Consider the following 15,793-nt stretch of genomic DNA (forward strand, 5'->3'; position numbering starts at 1 on the left):
TCAATTTAGAGTCACCAGTTAACCTAACCTGCATGTCTTTGGGGGAAACCGGAGCACCCGGAGGAAACCCATGCGGACACGGGGAGAACATGCAAACTCCGCACAGAAAGGCCCTCGCGGGCCACAGGGCTTGAACCTGGACCTTCTTACTGTGAGGCGACAGCGCTAACTACTACACCACCATGCCGCCTGTACAGAACATAACCACTAATAAATTCTAATTCCCACATTTTATATATATATATATATATATATATATATATATATATATATATATACACTTCGCTTCTTTCTGACTCAGATTATCCAAGTAATCTGGTAGTAGAGGTTTTTTAGCTGCAGTTTTCTTCAGACAACAGCAACAGACGCCGGACATCTTCTCTTGGCTTCAGTATGTGAACAGTTTGTAAACAAAGTTCGCTTGTCCCCCAAGTATAGGGTAGCAATGGCTGGTAACGTAAACATGATGCCAGTGCAAGGAGTCTATAGTTTTAAGACAGCCAGTTTGAGTTGGGGGGCGGCACGGTGGTGTAGTGGTTAGCGCTGTCGCCTCACAGCAAGAAGGTCCGGGTTCGAGCCCTGTGGCCGGCGAGGGCCTTTCTGTGTGGAGTTTGCATGTTCTCCCCGTGTCCGCGTGGGTTTCCTCCGGGTGCTCCGGTTTCCCCCACAGTCCAAAGACATGCAGGTTAGGTTAACTGGTGACTCTAAATTGACCGTAGGTGTGAATGTGAGTGTGAATGGTTGTCTGTGTCTGTGTCAGCCCTGTGATGACCTGGCGACTTGTCCAGGGTGTACCCCGCCTTTCACCCGTAGTCAGCTGGGATAGGCTCCAGCTTGCCTGCGACCCTGTAGAAGGATAAAGCGGCTAGAGATAATGAGATGAGAATGAGATGAGTTTGAGTTGGTTGCCATCTAGAGGATAATGTGAGAGTCACAGAAGGAAAACAATAAAGTTAGTGTCCAACACTGTGAAAGGAGAAATCCTTCAGTGACTTCGTCTTCAGAATAAAGTATGATTAAAACGTAGGTAAAAGCTCTAAACACCATGTTTGAATTATAATTCTGCAGTATTTAATCTCAAATTTACAAGTCACCAATGTCAGACATGTCTATTACAGTGTTGGTCATGTTGTTTATTGTGGGATGAATTTTACTCAGTGAACATATGGACACTGGTTAATGCAGGTTTTGATCATTTGTCTTATTATTAAAAACCTGAAGATATATATATATATATATATATATATGTGTGTGTGATATATGTGTGTGTGTGTGTGTGTGTAACTGAACAGGGCTGCAGAGAAAAAGAGACTCAAAAGTGCACCTGTAGCTGCATCAGCAGTTAAGTCAAGTCAATTGATTGATTGATTTGTATAGCACTTTTTAACAATAGACGTTGTCGGAAAGCAGCTTTACAGAAAAGTAAAGATTTTCAATATATTAACTAATAACTTTATCCCTATTATCCCCACAGAACAATAATGTCAGTGTAAGGAGAAAGGATTTGTATTGTAACATCTCTCACACATTACACATCCATTCATAATGAGACAAAATAGGAACTGGCATTGCTTCACTTCCTGGTTAAGACACAGATAAAGACACAGACCACATTTACAGAGCAGGACAGAGACAGTAACAGTGTGTAACAGAACAGGAGCTTTAGTTTCTTTCTGAAGTGGAGTTGGTGTGGTGATCTGCGAGGGTGAACTCAGGATGAAGAGCCTCCTCATCTTCACCCTCTGCCTGATCTCAGGTAAAGAAACGCACTTCAAAATAATCCTCACTATCAGCAGCAGTGTTACAGGAAGGAAGGTTTTGCTCAGATGGATGTTTGGTGTTTTGTTAGATGGAGGAGCCTCTAAGGAAGTAACAGGATATTCAGGAGGAGGAGTCCTTATCAAGTGCAAGTATGATACAGAATACACAGAAAAATTAAAATATTTCTGTAAGGATTCAGGGTCAGGTTGTTCTAATCAAATAAAGACAAAAGATAAAAACAGCTGGAACACTGCAGGAAGATTCTCACTGTTTGATGACACCAAATCAGCAGAGTTCAGGGTGGTGATCAGAGAGCTCACTGTACAGGACACTGGGACGTACCAGTGTGGAGTTTATATTCCTGCAGAATTAGACATTAATACACCGGTGGAACTGAAGGTAAAGGAAGGTGAGTCTCCCACTATTGCCTTCTTCCCAAATATTAAGCATCATTAGTATCAACTATTGTTTGGGTAAAAGTACAAACTCCCATCCAAACCATATAAAGTGAAATTGTGCACATTGGTATTCAAACCTCAGATGCAACTACAAACTTAAGTGTTATTCAGACAGTTGAGGAGAAGTTACTCTCTAGGCATAGTTTGCCAAAAATGTGTTTACACATTATTCTGTCCTTGGACTTAAGCACATTTTTCTTGCATGATATCAAACTGAGTGAGGAATAAAATTAATCCAGCGCCACTGTCTAACAGTTTGATATAGCCATAATATGTTAAGCTGAATCTTTTGTTTTGTTTTATGGTGTAAATGGACTCATAAAACAACTTTGCCATATTGAATACCAATACTAAAAATATTAATTAATTAACTTAATAATATGACTTAAAATTACAAGAAAATTGTATTTTCTTTGCAGAGGACATTAGAGACAGCATCTTAAACAGAGATATTGCTTACTACAAGGACTGGATATTTTGTGGATAAAATTATGAACTATACTTAATTAAAGTGAGCGGTTAGTTTATTCTTTAAACCTTCAGCATATATATATATATATATATATATATATATATATATATATATATATATATATATATGAGAACACATTTTATCAACAGCATTAAATTACCATTATTTAAATGATTTGCCAAATTAAAATCATAATAAAATTCTTTGTATTTCCTGCATATTATGATTTACTGATTTCAATCTCACATTCATTTGTGTGTCATAAAAAAATTAAGCAAAATAATGAGATATGCTGGAGCAAGCAGTATTTTATAAGTTGCCAAATAATAAAGGTGAAAGCCATCAGTAATTACTCTGATCAGTACAATTAGAACTCTTCATGCAGCAATATACTGGCAATGTATTACATGTCTACTAGATCTTAATTAGGTGTTAAGTCTGCATTTTCTATCCCTCAATTTCTTTTCTGGCTGAAACATGTGCTAGTGTTTAAAAGCAGTAGTCTAAGCTATGGAAAAATATGGAATCAATTTTGTGCCAAAATGTTCATACAATTCTTTTGAAATATCAAACAAAAACGACAAATCAAAATACAAAAAAAGAAAAAAAAGTCAACTTTTTTAGACTGGCAAACAAATTATTCGTGTAATTGTGCAAAATATCAGTCTATTACTCTTCAGAAACCTTTTATTTTTGTTCCGCGTCTTCCTCAGTTTTGTTTGACGTAATTTATTTTGGTTGCGATTCCAGCTTTCTCGTTTGCGCTCCCTGACTTTTTGCTTGCAGTTTTGGCACAAACTTCATGTGTGGGTGGGCTGTCCAGGAATGCATTCCCATTGGCTAACTTGTGTTTGACTGACAGCTACGCTCAGCCATTCCCCGGAGGCTGTTGCGGCCATTTCCTACTCGGATTCTGGCGGACTGTTTGACGAGTGACCGATCCATTGATGATAAACAAGGATCGAGTGGACTTCAGTGGAGACTATGATATTCAATATCATAGTGACCGATCCATTGATGGTAAACAAGGATCGAGTGGACTTCAGTGGAGACTATGATATTCAATATCATAGTCGCCACTGAAGTCCACTCGATCCTAGTTTACCGTCAATGGATCGGTCACTCGTCAAACAGTCCGCCAGAATCCGAGTAGGAAATGGCCGCAACAGCCTCCGGGGAATGGCTGAGCGTAGCTGTCAGTCAAACACAAGTTACCCAATGGGAATGCATTCCTGGACAGCCCACCCACACGTGAAGTTTGTGCCAAAACTGCAAGCAAAACGTCAGGGAGCACAAACGAGAAAGCTGGAATCGCAACCAAAATAAATTACGTCAAGCAAAACTGAGAAAGACGCGGAACAAAAATAAAAGGTTTCTGAAGAGTAATAGACTGATATTTTGCACAATTACACGAATAATTTGTTTGCCAGTCTAAACAAACTGACGTTTTTTTTCTTTTTTTGTATTTTGATTTGTCATTTTTGTTTGATAGTTCAAAAGTATTGTATGAACATTTTGGCACAAAATTGATTCCATATGAATACAAGTAACTTTCTCCCATGTAAATAGGTGATGAAACTTTTGGACCACCACCTGAATATGACCTAAAGTGGTCAAATTGTAATCATGATTTGAACTTGTTTTGAACAGGGGACTTGGTCTCTAGAGAAGTGAGAGCATATGCAGGGGGAGGAATCAACATCAAGTGCAGATATGAGGATGAATATAAAGACAAACCAAAATCTTTCTGTAAGAACGGAGCTGATCAGTGGTGTTTTAATCAAATAACAACAAAACTAAACAGTGAATGGTCACATGATGGCAGATTCTCAATTCATGACAACACAAGTGCAGGATTCTTCAGTGTGTTTATCAAAGAGCTGATTACGGAGGACACTGGAACATATTCGTGTGCTGTTGTTGTGTCTGATGAAATAGAGACCTACACTGTAGTGAAGCTGAATGTAACCGAAGGTGAGTAGCTATAATTATGGATTTTAGCAGAAGAAACATGCTGTGATTATATTTATATGTAAATTTACTGTACACATATTGTTAATCAGAGCTAGGACATACATACTGATCTGGGGTGGGTTTCCCAAAAGCATTGTAGCACAAAGATCATCATTAAATGGTAGTGTGTTTAAAATCACAATGAACACGCTCTCTCCTAGTTAAGATGCTCTTTAGCGTTAAGAGGCTTTTGGGAAACCCACACCTGATTGGTTGTGATTTGCAGGTCTGTCCTATGAGAAGTCCATCAATAAGACTGTTCATGTAGGAGGAGATTTGAATGTCAGCTGTAAATACCCAGAATTCCTCTGGAGGAACCCCAAGTTTCTCTGCAAGAAGAGGCTGCAACAAGCTGCTTGTTTTTATAAAGAATCTGTTAAAGAAAGTAAGAAGAATGTGGGGAAATTCTGCTTGTATGATGACAGAGCAAAGCAAATCTTCACTGTGAGTATTAGAAATGTGGCTGAGCAGGACTCTGGTGAATACTGGTGTGGAGCTGAAACAGCCTGGACATCTGATTATGGATACAAGGTTTATTTCACACAGATCAACCTGAGAACTATTGGTGAGTTTGGTAATCTGGTGATTGTTACCTCAGCGTTCACATTTGTCCACTACTATGAGCTTATGTGCCAAAAGCAATTTCACTTTCTAGTAATTCTAGTTTATTACCAAAAAGAATAATATAGTAACTGGCTATTGATCTAATGTACAGATGACACTGTATACTAACAAGTTTGTAATACTCTTCTTTAAAGTGACAGGACAGCAGGTCATGCATTTTAATCCTCACAAATACACTTTGGAAGCTTTAGCTTAGAAGCCTTCACACTTTTTGCTAATAATACACCACAGAAAACACTTTGTAATCCTCTCTTCCATTCTCAATGTTTGTAAAACCATGATGTTCGTCCTTCGGGGTCAAAGATTACCATGATATTAGTTTGGTGGATGGTGGTTGTGGGTCCGGAGGTGACTGATGAGGCCAATCTGGGCTTTGAAGGTATGCCCACATGTCAGGCATGCATGGTTAGGTGCTGTAGTGGGGGTGGCGATAGTTCGAGCCTTCTGTGCAGCTCGTTTCTTCTGGGCCTCGGCGATGCGTTTCATCCCTGCTACATGTGTGCCACTGATGAGCTTTGCCCGCCATGCTGGACGATCCTGAGCAAGCGACTCCCAGAAGTTGTGATCGATTTCTAGGGGTTTGAGTGACACTTTGAGATTGCCCTTGAAATGTTTCTTCTGCCCCCCAAATGACCACTTGCCTTGGCACAGCTCTTCATACAACAACTGTTTGGACGGTTGACTGTCTGGCATCCTGACAACATGGCCGGTCCATCTGGCTTGGGCTTTCTGCAGAATAGTGTTAACACTGGGAAGTCCAGCCCCCAGTAGAGTGCGCATGTTCCATGTGCCAAGGTTGAGTACCTTCACTATGTTATTTATTTTTTTATTTGTTATATTTCGACTGCTGAGTGGGATCCCCGCCAGCCACATTGTGCTGGCCAGGGTGAGGTGAAATGGGCTATGTTTGGGCACCTTTTCTAGTCCCTTCCTCCATGGAGGTGAGCAGAGCGAATCCTTAACAGGGCTGCTCAGACAGCCAGGGGGCCGCCGAACTCCACTGCTGCTTCGTTCCAGCAGAGAGTGACCCTATGCCCTATTTAGGATTTGCTCTGCTCACCTCCATGGAGGAAGGGGCTAGAAAAGGTGCCCCAAACATACCCTGTTTCACCTCACCCTGGCCAGCACAATGCGACTTGTGGGGATCTCACTCAGCAGTTGAAATATAACAAATAAAAAAATAAATAATATAGTGAAGGTACTCAACCTTGGCACATGGAACATGGTGATGGGCAAATGGTGAAGCAGCAGGTTTGTGACTACAGCTTCCAGTGTTTCCGCACCTGCTGCTTCGCCACTTGCCCATCGCCACAGGACTTGAATTTGAATTTGAAGTCATGACTTGCACATGACTTGGATTAGAGTGAGGGAGAGTTGCACAGCCATCATCTTCACTCTCTCATCCCAGTCTAACTGGGTCAAGGGGCAAGACAGAATCAAGATGGCTGGAGTTAGGTCGGGATGCAGTGGATGGCCAACAGTGTTCTACATATTGCACTGTGCCCTGATTGTGCTCCAGAAATGTTTTGCTGGGTTTGCCTTCCTGACCCTTGAACCACCAGATGGTGGTCTCTTCCTCACAGTCTGCCGAATCCACATTCAGGGTTGTAACCCTGACCAGGGGGAGCAAGGTGTTGCTAGTGCTTGCTCAAGGCACCACCCCAAGCTAGTGGAGGGAAGGAAATGCCTTACTACTCCATTGCATGGCAGTCAAGGACAGCACATGCCCACTGCCCTAAGTAAAACCATGGTTGACATATAGACAGGATGATATTTTCATTTTGAGGCCATGCTGTGAATTTCTACCATACTGTTCTTTGTATGAATGCATACTTATAAGTTTTTAATTTAATTTTGACTGCATGACTACCATCCTACTGGCTACCAATGGCAAGTCTAAGAAAAAAATAAAATAGAATAAAAGTGTATCATCACAAGTTCTGTAAATTCTGTGTGAAAATCGAAAAAAAAAAACTTTTTATTGGGGCAGAAAAACACACCCATGACACACTACATGCTTCTTCAAGACAGCTATTGAAAACCACTCGATTTGCCCATTCTGTCTAATTTCTCATCTCATTATCTCTAGCCGCTTTATCCTTCTACAGGGTCGCAGGCAAGCTGGAGCCTATCCCAGCTGACTACGGGCGAAAGGCGGGGTACACCCTGGACAAGTCGCCAGGTCATCACAGGGCTTCTGTCTAATATTAATAATATAAAATTCAAGTCAAATTAATTTCTGTCACATTCAGTTCTTCTGCCAAAACAAGTCCGGATATTACCTCGTTCACAGTCACCTGACTGCCAACACACCTGCAGATCTATCATTTACACACACTTTGGGAAGTTTTGCCACTTTCTTGCAGTGTACAATTATGTCCATTGTTTCTCAATTTCCTTTTTGAGAAAGAGACTAACAGTTTCCCTTTGTTTTGAACTGGTTTGTCTTCTATTGTCCTGTTTGCCTAATTGCTTGCTCTTTTCCTGTGTTGTGATGACAAATTTACATCCATTTTCCTCCATCTGCTTCTGCTTCATGACAGTTTCATTCTGGAAGTTAATATAAGTTGTGGTAATGACAGTACACACCTAACACATGAATTTTCAAAAAGAAGACGAGAAAGAGTCTGAGCTAATTTATGGTGGATGTGACTGAAACGTTTTTTGTTTTTCTTGCTTTAGCTACATCCTCAAAACCAACACAACATTCAGTGGTACTAGTATCATCATCGTCATTTGCATCATCAACACCAGCATCATCAACACCAACTTTTTTTCAAACAGGTAATACTAGTTAAATGCATACCCATACCACACACACAGTCTAACTGTAAGGTTTTGATGAATCAGATCAGATCTCTCTATCGTCAGTATGTAGTTCAACTTTAACGGGATAACTGCTTATGTGTTTCGCTTCCAGGACTTTCCCCAGTTTCCATTGTGATCACTGTGCTCGTAAATATTCTGATGGGGCTTATGATTGGAAGCATGTGCCTTTTTTTGATTCTCTTTATTAGACACAAGAAACAAGGTAACACACACACACCACATCACATCACACCATTATCAGCAAATGATTGTGACTTCTTGCTGTTTACATAAATCTTTAAAAAACAGAATTAAATATTTGGAGATGCCAGCAAACATCTCATCTCATCTCATTATTTCTAGCCACTTTATCCTGTTCTACAGGGTCGCAGGCAAGCTGGAGCCTATCCCAGCTGACTACGGGCGAAAGGTGGGGTACACCCTGGACAAGTCGCCAGGTCATCACAGGGCTGACACATAGACACAGACAACTATTCACACTCTCATTCACACCTACGGTCAATTTAGAGTCACCAGTTAACCTAACCTGCATGTCTTTGGACTGTGGGGGAAACCGGAGCACCCGGAGGAAACCCACGCGAACACGGGGAGAACATGCAAACTCCGCACAGAAAGGCCCTCGTCGGCCGCGGGGCTCGAACCACCGCCCCGCCAGCAAACATGAATAATAATAATGAGATTAAGGAAAAAATGCATTCTTATTAAACAATCACTAAACGATGCGTGTTAATTGTTATAGGAAGAACAGCATCTCCTGACAGGCATTCAGGTCCAGGCTTGGGAAACTAACATGAAGTAAGTTATGAGTTTGTGTTTCACAGTAAAGCTATTCCTAATATCCAAGCATGTGTTCAATACTAAAACCTCTACTCTTGTTTATTTTTTAAATAATGATAATTATAATACACACACACACACACACACACACATATATGTTTTAACTTTTTTGTGTTCTCTCCTTTTCTTTGACCCTCTTGCTGTCTGTGATTATCAGGAGGATAAAGACAAAAGAGGACTTTTTGCATCAGAAGCTGGAACATCTGCAATTTCCTCTCCAAGCCCCTCTGATCCTCCTCAAACTGTTTACGGTAACACAATGTTCCCAACAAGCCCCCGTGATTCTTCAAGCACTGCTTCAATGGCTCAATTACTCACAAGTCTCTCTGATTCCTCAACCTCCTCTGTTAAGAAATCTGGTGAAGGACTGATTTACACAACAGTGCATTTTCATACCAGTGCCACCAGCTCTGATGATGCAGCTCCTAAGATTAGGCTTAAAAAAGAGGAAGAATCATGTGAATCCCTTACAGTGAATCATGGTAATTCATATGGCTAGTTTTACATACTGTACATAATTTGATCCCCACACTCAGTGGCCACTTTATTAGGAACACATGTATACCTGATCTGAAACACTTGACCTGTATCTGCATTAAACTGCTGCCACATGGATCGGATGATTGGATAATTACTGATTGGATAACAGCGTGAGCATGCAGGTATACAGTTATTCCTAATAAACATGTATTTTGAGCATATTTACTGAAGATACTGAATCTGTCAAGTATACTTAATTACTTAATTATTGAAGAAGCACTTGTATTTATTGCTTGTCATTTTGTTTGCTTTACATTTTTGCCTTGAGATACTGTGTAATACCACAGCACTGTTGCATTGTTGATTCCGATTGGTCAAGAGGTGTTCATTCATTTTCTGTAATGGCTCTGACAGTATTGTCAGAATCACAGTTCAAATCACAATTTTATATTAATACTCTCCTTCTAATATGGTTTAAAAAATAGCAACTTACACCAGGACTTGTATGGCAGACCCTGGGGGGGGAGTGTAATTATTGATCTGGTAAAGTTGTGAACATTTAAATGTACAGTACATGTGGATTTCTGTAAAGCTGCTTTGTGACACTGTCTATTGTTAAATGCATTATATATTCACTATATATTGAATTATTTAATATTTCAGGACGGACTCTTCAGTGTCAGTGCGCCACGACATTAAATGTAACAATAAACAGATAAAATTTGTTAATGTCTTCTTTTTTTTTTTTGAGGACTAAAATTTTGAGGTGGTAACAGTAATTCAGCTTTGTGTTATATCACGCTGTCTCATTATTGATGATTACTGTATAACGACACACCCTGTCATTATTTATTCCTTAATTATTTATAATAATTTCTGATGCTTATGATGTGGCTCAGCTGGTCAATGAATAATTGTAAGCGGTGCATTCAGTATCAAAATTGGATCCAAATATAACAACAAGGTATAGTTTACCTTTAACGTGTCTGCCATTTAATTAATTAACATTTAATTAATTGCTAATGTACTACTTTATTAATTAATGCATGCCATGTGTATGCTTATATCTATTTAGTAAATGGAAGTGTTTTAAACTGTTTTCACAATTAAAAAATAAAAATACCAATAATTCAAAAGCAAGAGTAGTACATGCTCATCTTTTATGTTTTCTTTAATCTAGTCTATTCAATTTTTTATGTGCAAAAAGACACAGAACCGACAATCATCTGTACAATAAGTACTTTCCTCATAGGTTATGCACATTATTCTTGAAATCAGTGTTTCTCAGACCTGGTTCTTGAGTACCCGTGATCTGAACATTTACGCGTTTTCTCTCCTCTGATTTATCCTGTTCAACCTGGTTCAGGATTGTTCACTAGCTGATTAGTTGAATGAGTTGAGCTGGGAACTACACAAATCACAAATGAATGAACCATAAATTTATGAGAATGACGATGATTCATTCGTTCTCTATACCATTTATCCATTGCAGGTCACGGGGGAGCTGGAGGTAATCCTAGCTGACTTCAGAATAGAGGTGGGGTACGCCCTGGACAGGTCACCAGTCTATCACAGGGCTAATACAGACAGTCAGACAGTCATTTGCACACAAATTCATACCTGGGGCAGTTTAATGAAGTCAGTCAACATGTCTTTGTGAAACTGCAAAAAAAAACAGAGTATCCAGAAAAAACCCATACAGGCACAGGGAGAACATGCAAACTCTACACAGAAAGGCCCCAGTCGGCTGTGAGGTTTGAACACTGAACCTTCTTGCTGTGAGGCAACAGTGCTAACCACTGCACTACCACTATGAATCATGATAAAAGTAAAATAAGATCATCTCATCTCATTATCTCTAGCCACTTTATCCTTCTACAGGGTCGCAGGCAAGCTGGAGCCTATCCCAGCTGACTACGGGCGAAAGGCGGGGTACACCCTGGACAAGTCGCCAGGTCATCACAGGGCTGACACATAGACACAGACAACCATTCACACCTACGGTCAATTTAGAGTCACCAGTTAACCTAACCTGCATGTCTTTGGACTGTGGGGGAAACCGGAGCACCCGGAGGAAACCCACGCGGACACGGGGAGAACATGCAAACTCCGCACAGAAAGGCCCTCGCCGGCCCCGGGGCTCGAACCCAGGACCTTCTTGCTGTGAGGCGACAGCGCTAACCACTACACCACCGTGCCGCCAAAATAAGATCATGAAAACCTTATTTAACAAGTCGGAACATGTAGAATCAACCAAGTTAAACAAATACATTTTTAAAAACTTTTACTGAAATAGTGTTCCTAACATTTTCTGGAACATCATTCCAGATTTCTGGTGGCACTGTAAACAAACAAACAAACAAACAAAAACTCCTGAAAATGTCATCACAGATTTTAAGGAGCTAAAACTGATCATGGCAGCCAATAAAACATTAAGTAGTTAAAATTAAGTAAGCATACACCAATAATTTTGTTTAACATTACACAAAACTAAAACAAACTGCTTATAAATAACCAACACAGGAAAAGATTTAAAATGCATTTAAATCAAATCAGTGGACTTAACTTTTTATACCAGAGGCCAAAAAATGGAATTTCCATCTGATTGGGGCATGCTCATGTTCAGCATATCAAATTTATTTGTCATGTCACACTTTAGAGTAGTGGTTAATGGCTCATTAGATTAGATTAGATTAGATTAGATTAGATTAGATTAGATCAGATTAGATTAGATTAGATTCAACTTTATTGTCATTGTGCAGAGTACAGGTACAAAGACAATGAAATGCAGTATGCGCGTATGAAATTAGACACTCATGGCTTTAAGAATTTGCAGTTTTCATAAGAATTTCTGTTTTTACATAGCCTTCTTTGGGCAGTATAGAGGATGTGCAGTCACGTGACCCATCTGTGTATACTCCGCCATATTGGACGGCTTCAGGATTGTTTACCTTGTGCGAGCGTAATGGATCCAGGGAGTAATCCCCAAGAAAATTCGGAAAATACCCCATCTACATCGCGTGATAACTTGTCGAAGTTTGTTCAGCATCTTGAAGGTGACGTGAGGCAGCGTTACGTGGAAAAGTGTTCCAGGTTGGGGACTGCAGATCCGTACAACTTGCCGCAATCCTTGTTCAAGGAAATTTGGAGCTGCGGTGCCAGCGATTTGCCCGATCTGGCCTACCACGACATTTACAATTTTCTTGTTAATCATGAATCGTGTTACACTGGCAAAGCCCTCAAAGCTTACAAGAGCCTGGAAGCTTATAAATATTTTGTTGCGGGATGGGTATCCCAACTATACCTCTGGAAGGTTCCGAAGAAGAATGTCTACTTGATAACCTCACGGGTAAGTGGCATTAAGACGTTTATCATAAAGAGACTATGCAGGACATTTTATTGTAAGAATGTTCGAAATCTAAACTCAGTTCCAGATATGAGAAGAAAACAGTAAATCAGAAAGCTGCGCACATTTGTGCAGCTTCCATGAAAACGTGCACAGCTTTCTGATTTACTGTTTTCTTCTCATACTTCTTATGTTTCATGGACTGTAACAGCATTTGCTTATTTAGTAATTTTAATACAGAATTTACTCCTTAGTAACCGATTACTTAGTAACCGAGGTTTACTCATCGGTTAACCTATGAGTTTAAATTAAACTCATAGGTTAACCGACTTTAACCGGCTAATGAGGCTCGGTGGTCAGTCAAGATTTTTTTTAGTTTTCGCCATCCCTACTATGGATTGGCCTTTCAAAGGCATATATGAGCCAAAAAGATAAAACATTATCATAGACTACGCCAGGGTAGTAGGGCTAGGCATAGACATTTTAAACGTTAGAGATCAAGCGGACTGACGGCCACAAACACTGTTCTGTCTAGTTTCTAAGTATGCAGTTATCATTCAATCCGAAAATCAACTTAACAGATGTACTAGGAGTATTGAATTAGAAGATTACACCTACCTGATATGAAATGTTCACTACAAATTCGGCTGGTAGAACTGGGGTACCAGTTTTCTCTTCGCACAGCGGACACCCATTTTGCGCATCTCTCCTCGTCTGTGGGGAATGACAGGCCCTCCTTTTGGCCCTGTCTATTGGTACAACCAAATGCTGAACAAGATATAACCATTCTCGAAAGATCTACTCCCACACACTTGATAATTAGAACGGGTTTGTCTAAGTTCTATGCGCGGCCATGCCGTCCAAGATGACAGATAAACAAATATCACGTGACCTCGTGACGTCACGTGCACGCTATCTATACTCAGAGAACCCCCCCCCCCCCCCAAAAAAAAAGGGTTGGCATAAACTGCTTTCACACAAAATCACTGTTTGTACCTGATTAGCACTCCCTGTCAGCCAACAGTGCTTTTGGTTGTCACTCAAAATAGTATGAAAAGAAAAAAATGTACATGAAGTGCAAGTGGCCCATGACTGAAGTAGTGAGAGAGGTGCAAACTTCTTCTTCGTCCAACACTGTTGCCGGGTCAGGGTCCATATGGATCCTATTGAGCCACATTATATTAATTGGAGCATAGTTTTACGCCAGATGCCCTTCCTGCCGCAACCATTTTTGGGCTTGGTAAACAACCATTCACACCTATGGGCAATTTAGAGTAGCCAATTAGCCTAACTGCATGTCTTCAGACAGTGGGGGAAACCGGAGCACCCAGAGGAAACCCACACATGGGGAGGACATGCAAACTCCATACAGAAAGGCCCCTGTCGGCCACTGGGCTCAAACCGAGAACCTTCTTGCTGTAAGGCAACACTGCTAGCCACTACACCATCGTGCCACACAGGTGCAAACTTGTTAATCACACATAATCCATTAACCTAAAGTGTATGTAGTAATGGGTCACATTATCGTGTCAAAACTCCAGGCTCCATGCTTCCAACTTTAGTTCACATTACTGGCTATGTGGCATTTTACATGTTCGCCCTGTATCCATGTGTGTTTCCTCTGGATATTCGAATGTCATTCCACCTCCCAAAAGCATGACAGTAGTTGAAGTGTGTACACTAAATTGCCCATAATTGTGAATGTGTGTGAGTCAATGTGTCCAGGGTGAATTCCAATCTAGAGCCTAGTGTTCCCGTGATAAGCTCAGGATCCTCCATGAGCCTGACCAGGACAGAGCAATTATTGAAGATAAATGAATGAATGAATGAATGAATGAATGCTCACTGACCTTACCCACTCCTGCTTTTGATATGTTAGAGCTGTAGCTTTATTCCTTACCACTAGGGGGTTCCCTTGAACCACATATTCCTAACAATAGTCCTGGAGAACCTCCTGCTCTACAAATTTTGGTGTTTGCTCTGCTTGAGCATACCTAAATCAACTAATCAGCTAATTACCAGCCCCTCCTGACATGAAGTGGGTGTACAGCAGGGGATACTCCAGAACCAGGTTTGGGAATCTGTGTTCTATGGTAAAGGCACATAATAACCAACATAAATAACAACAGTAATGATTTTCACCGCACACACGGTGGCGTAGTGGTTAGCACTATCATCTCATAGCAAGAAGGTCCTGGGTTCGAGCCCAGCAGCCGGTGAGGGCCTTTCTGTGTGGAGTTTGCATGTTCTCCCCATGTCTGTGTGGGTTTCCTCCGGGTGCTCTGGTTTACCCCACAGCCCAAAGACATGCAGGTTAGGCTAATTGGTGGCTCTAAATTGACCATAGGTGTGAGTGTGAATGGTTCTTTGTCTCTGTGTCAGCCCTGTGATAACCTGGCAATTTGTCCAGGGTGTACCCTGCCTCTCGCCCATAGTTAGCTGGGATAGGCTCCAGCTTGCCTGTGACCCTGTAGAACAGACTAAGCAGCTACAGATGATGGATGGATGGATATTAGGGTGGTCCCAAAATTTTTTTTTTAGGATTTTGTTACGACCACCTTACCTCTTTTTTACATTGCCTAAAAGAAGTTATTGTGCGAAATTTGGTTAAGATTGAACAATGTTTAGAGGTGCCACAAAGCCATTAAAGTTTTCACTCAAGACACAATATAAAATAATGTGGCTTATTAACTGTTTCATATTAATACAAACAATACAGTAATATAACTTCCTGTGTTCAAAGTAACAATAGCTATTACTTGTCTGTGATTTTCTAAACCCTTCGGTATTATGGTATCTTGTGGAGATAAAAGAACACACTAAGGACTTCCCTAGCAGAAGGAAGCTTTCTCCCAGACAGTTCCTTGGAAGTGGGACCAATTAACCAAACATAATTGTCCTTTCTGGTTTTGTGCTTTGCACCACCGGTACTACTTGTATTACTGTTGCTAGCCATCTGAAAAACATAGAAAG

The 15,793-nt window shown here is 40.6% G+C and overlaps 1 protein-coding gene across 1 annotated transcript; it reads left to right on the forward strand.

Moving 5' to 3' along the window:
- Nucleotides 1-1,577: 1,577 nt before the first annotated feature.
- LOC132884525 (polymeric immunoglobulin receptor-like) lies at nucleotides 1,578-10,203 on the forward strand. Its single transcript, XM_060918379.1, has 8 exons — nucleotides 1,578-1,756; nucleotides 1,850-2,170; nucleotides 4,342-4,665; nucleotides 4,931-5,269; nucleotides 8,011-8,112; nucleotides 8,249-8,359; nucleotides 8,897-8,952; nucleotides 9,152-10,203. The coding sequence occupies exons 1-7, from the start codon at nucleotides 1,717-1,719 to the stop codon at nucleotides 8,944-8,946; spliced, it is 1,287 nt and encodes a 428-aa protein (XP_060774362.1). The 5' UTR covers nucleotides 1,578-1,716; the 3' UTR covers nucleotides 8,947-8,952; nucleotides 9,152-10,203.
- Nucleotides 10,204-15,793: the final 5,590 nt, after the last annotated feature.

This window comes from Neoarius graeffei, chromosome 4 (assembly GCF_027579695.1).
Source record: "Neoarius graeffei isolate fNeoGra1 chromosome 4, fNeoGra1.pri, whole genome shotgun sequence".
Taxonomy (NCBI): domain Eukaryota; kingdom Metazoa; phylum Chordata; class Actinopteri; order Siluriformes; family Ariidae; genus Neoarius; species Neoarius graeffei.